This window comes from Monoraphidium neglectum (genome assembly GCF_000611645.1).
Source record: "Monoraphidium neglectum strain SAG 48.87 unplaced genomic scaffold scaffold03524, whole genome shotgun sequence".
Lineage (NCBI taxonomy): Eukaryota > Viridiplantae > Chlorophyta > Chlorophyceae > Sphaeropleales > Selenastraceae > Monoraphidium > Monoraphidium neglectum.
This window is the reverse complement of record NW_014010105.1, coordinates 324-3,064: the sequence shown is the minus strand read 5'-3', so window position 1 is coordinate 3,064 and position 2,741 is coordinate 324. Positions and strand designations below refer to the sequence as shown.

Sequence of the window (2,741 nt, the reverse complement as noted above, 5' to 3'; positions counted from 1 at the left end):
GCGGCGATGACGCCGACGACGACGGCGCCACGGCGGGCGACGGCGACGGCGCGGCGGACGCACGCATGCCGGCCGCTGAGGAGGGCGAACGCGCCGGCGGCAGCGGCAGCAGCGGCGGCAGCGGCAGCGAGAGCCGTGAGTATCGCGAAAGGGGCCTGGGCAAGCGAAAACCCGTCGATGAGTCGCTGGAATGGCGCCCTGACGGCGAGGAGGGGCGCACCACCTCGAGCAGCGGCGGCAGCAGCGGCGGCAGCGGCAGCGGCAGCGGTAGCGGCGGCGACAGCGACGTGGTGTCGCCGTCGCAGCAGGAGCGGCGGAAGCGGCGGCGGCTGGAGCAGGAGGGGCAGCACCCATCCCCCGCGGCGCGGGAGACGCGCGCCAAGAACCGCCGGCAGCAGAAGACGCTGCAGCAGGGCAGGGCGCCTGCCGCCGCTGCAGGCGCTGACCACGGAGGCGCGGCGGCTGCCGAGGCGGCCGGCGCGGACGGCTGGCGTGATGGCCAGCAGACGGTGGCGGACGCTATGAATGGAGAGGCAGAGGCGGCGGAGGAGCTCGTCAAGAGCAGACCACAGCAGCAGCAGCAGCAGCAGCAGCAGCCGCGGCAGCAGCGGTGGCTACGGCGGGCGGGGCAGCATCGCCAGCGGCGGGGCGAGGGCGGTGGAGGAGGCCCCGAGGGCACCTCCGACGAGGAGAGCGACTCGCAGGGCGGTGAGGGGGCCCGCGGGGGCGTGGATGCGGTGGACCTGGTGTCATCGGGGGCAGACTCTGACGGCGCCGGCGCTCGCATGCAGAGCCAGCAGCAGCAGCAGCAGCAGCAGCAGCAGGAGCAGCCGAAGAAGTTCAGCAGGCGCCGCACCCACGCGCAGCTGCCCACGGAGGTCTTTTCGCAGGGGGACTTTGGGGCCGTGGGCGGCGACAGCGGCGCAGACGACGAGCCAGGGGGCGCAGCCGACGGCGACTCGCCTGGGAGGCGGGCACAGCTTGCAGCCCGGCGGCAGCAGCAACAGCAGCAACAACAGAAACAGCAGAAACAGCAGCAGCAGCAGCAGCAGCAGGAGGAGGGTGATGACGTCACTCTGGAGGAGGAGTCAGCAGAAGAGGAGGAGGAGGAGGAGGAGTATTGGCCGGCGGGCGCACGGCGGCGGCGCGGGGCGGCCGGCGATGCGCGCGCACCAGCCAGGGGCGCCAAGCGGACGAGGTGGGGCGGGGGCGCATCGTCGGGGCTCGGCGTCGGGCGCTCTTGTTCAGCATACAAGGGCGCCTGCACACGCATGTCTGGTTGTGGGTCTGTTGAGAAATGTTGATCTAACAAAGGGTGCGGGCGAGGCAAGATGTTGCCAAGATGTTGCCACCACCAGGGATACCCTTTTCGCCCACCACGTGCGCTAATTACGGACCACCCTCGCCCCGCCTTGCGCCAGGCGGGAGCATTCCCCACCTCCTGGCCCCAGCGCGCCGGCCGCCGCGGGCCCGGCGCAGCGCGGCCGCGCGCGCGCCGGGAAGGGGTCGGGCCAGGTGCGGCGCGCGGGGGCCACGTGGCAGGGCGGCGGCGGGGGCAGCACAACCAGCAGCAGCCATACCGGAGAGGACGAGGAGGAGGATTGCGCGGGGCCGCCGACATCGCAGGTGCGCGCCAGCCGCCGACGACGCCGCTGCGGCGCCCCCGCCCGCTACGTACGTGTGTGCAGCGGGCGGGGCCTTGGACCCCCAGATTTCGCCTGCTGCTACGCTTTGTGGCCGGATGGGTGTCGGAGTCGCCACACGCCGTTGCGTCCCCAGCACCCCGCGCAGCGTGGTCACGCCCGCTAATCTCTTCCCAGGCAGCTCACTAGCACATCTGCCCCATCCCCCACCCCCCACCCCCAGGAGGTGTGCCAGGCGATGGGCGGCGGCAGCGCCCCCGCCGCGGAGGACACCGGCACGCAGCCGCCGGACGACGACTTTGCGTTTGTTGGCGCGGGCGGCAGCGGCGGCGGCGGCAGCGGCGGCGGATTTCTCGTGCAAGCGCCAGGTTACGGGCCCGACGTGGTGGAGGGCAGCGATGACGGGGACGCTGACCTGGACGCTGATCGGGACGAGGCGGTTACGCGCGGGGAGCTGCTGCGGATGCGGGGCGCCTACGAGGGTGGGCAGGGCGATTCCAGGGCGGGGCGGTGGGGGGCGGCACGGCTTGGGACGGCAGCGACAGAGCACTTGGTCCAAGGCCAAGGCCGGGCCGCCTTCTTAGCAATCAGGGATCAGGGGGCACCCTGTTTCCCAGCTGCTGGTTCGATTTCAGCACCCGGGAAGCAAGGTGTCCCCCTGAACCCTCAGGTTGTGGGCGCCTGTTCAGGTGAATCAGATTGCGTGGCGGCCCAGCTGGGCGCTTCGCGGCCCTTGCTCGATGTGTTGCAGTGGCAGCATGTGGGTGCTGGCACCTCCCTGCGCCGCCCGCAGCCGCACGTCTTGGCATCTGCACAAATGGCACCTTCTCCACCAAAACGCGCATTACGCGCGTGGCACGTGCGGCGGACGGCTGAACCGACGCACCCGCACACCCCCGCACGCCCTCCCCCGCAGCGCTGCGCAAGGAGCACGGCGACGCGCTAGACTACCTCCTGCACTCCAAGGGCGTGGCGCCGGCCACGCCCTCCGAGCGCAGGCGCCACACTCGTGTCTGCGCGTTCGGCCAGCAGATCCGCGACGTGCTCGTGAGCAAACTCGGGCCGCTGCTGGCGCCCCAGCGCCGCCTGGGCTTCTTG

At 72.1% G+C, this 2,741-nt stretch overlaps 1 protein-coding gene across 1 annotated transcript; it reads left to right on the top strand.

Annotated features, from left to right (window-relative positions):
- Positions 1–65: 65 nt before the first annotated feature.
- On the top strand, positions 66–2,519 carry MNEG_12931 (hypothetical protein; the record flags this gene model as incomplete). The annotated part of the gene is made up of 4 exons (XM_014038596.1): positions 66–1,198; positions 1,422–1,515; positions 1,867–2,125; positions 2,437–2,519. The coding sequence occupies 4 exons, from the start codon at positions 66–68 to the stop codon at positions 2,517–2,519; spliced, it is 1,569 nt and encodes a 522-aa protein (XP_013894050.1).
- Between the last annotated feature and the right edge of the window lie 222 nt (positions 2,520–2,741).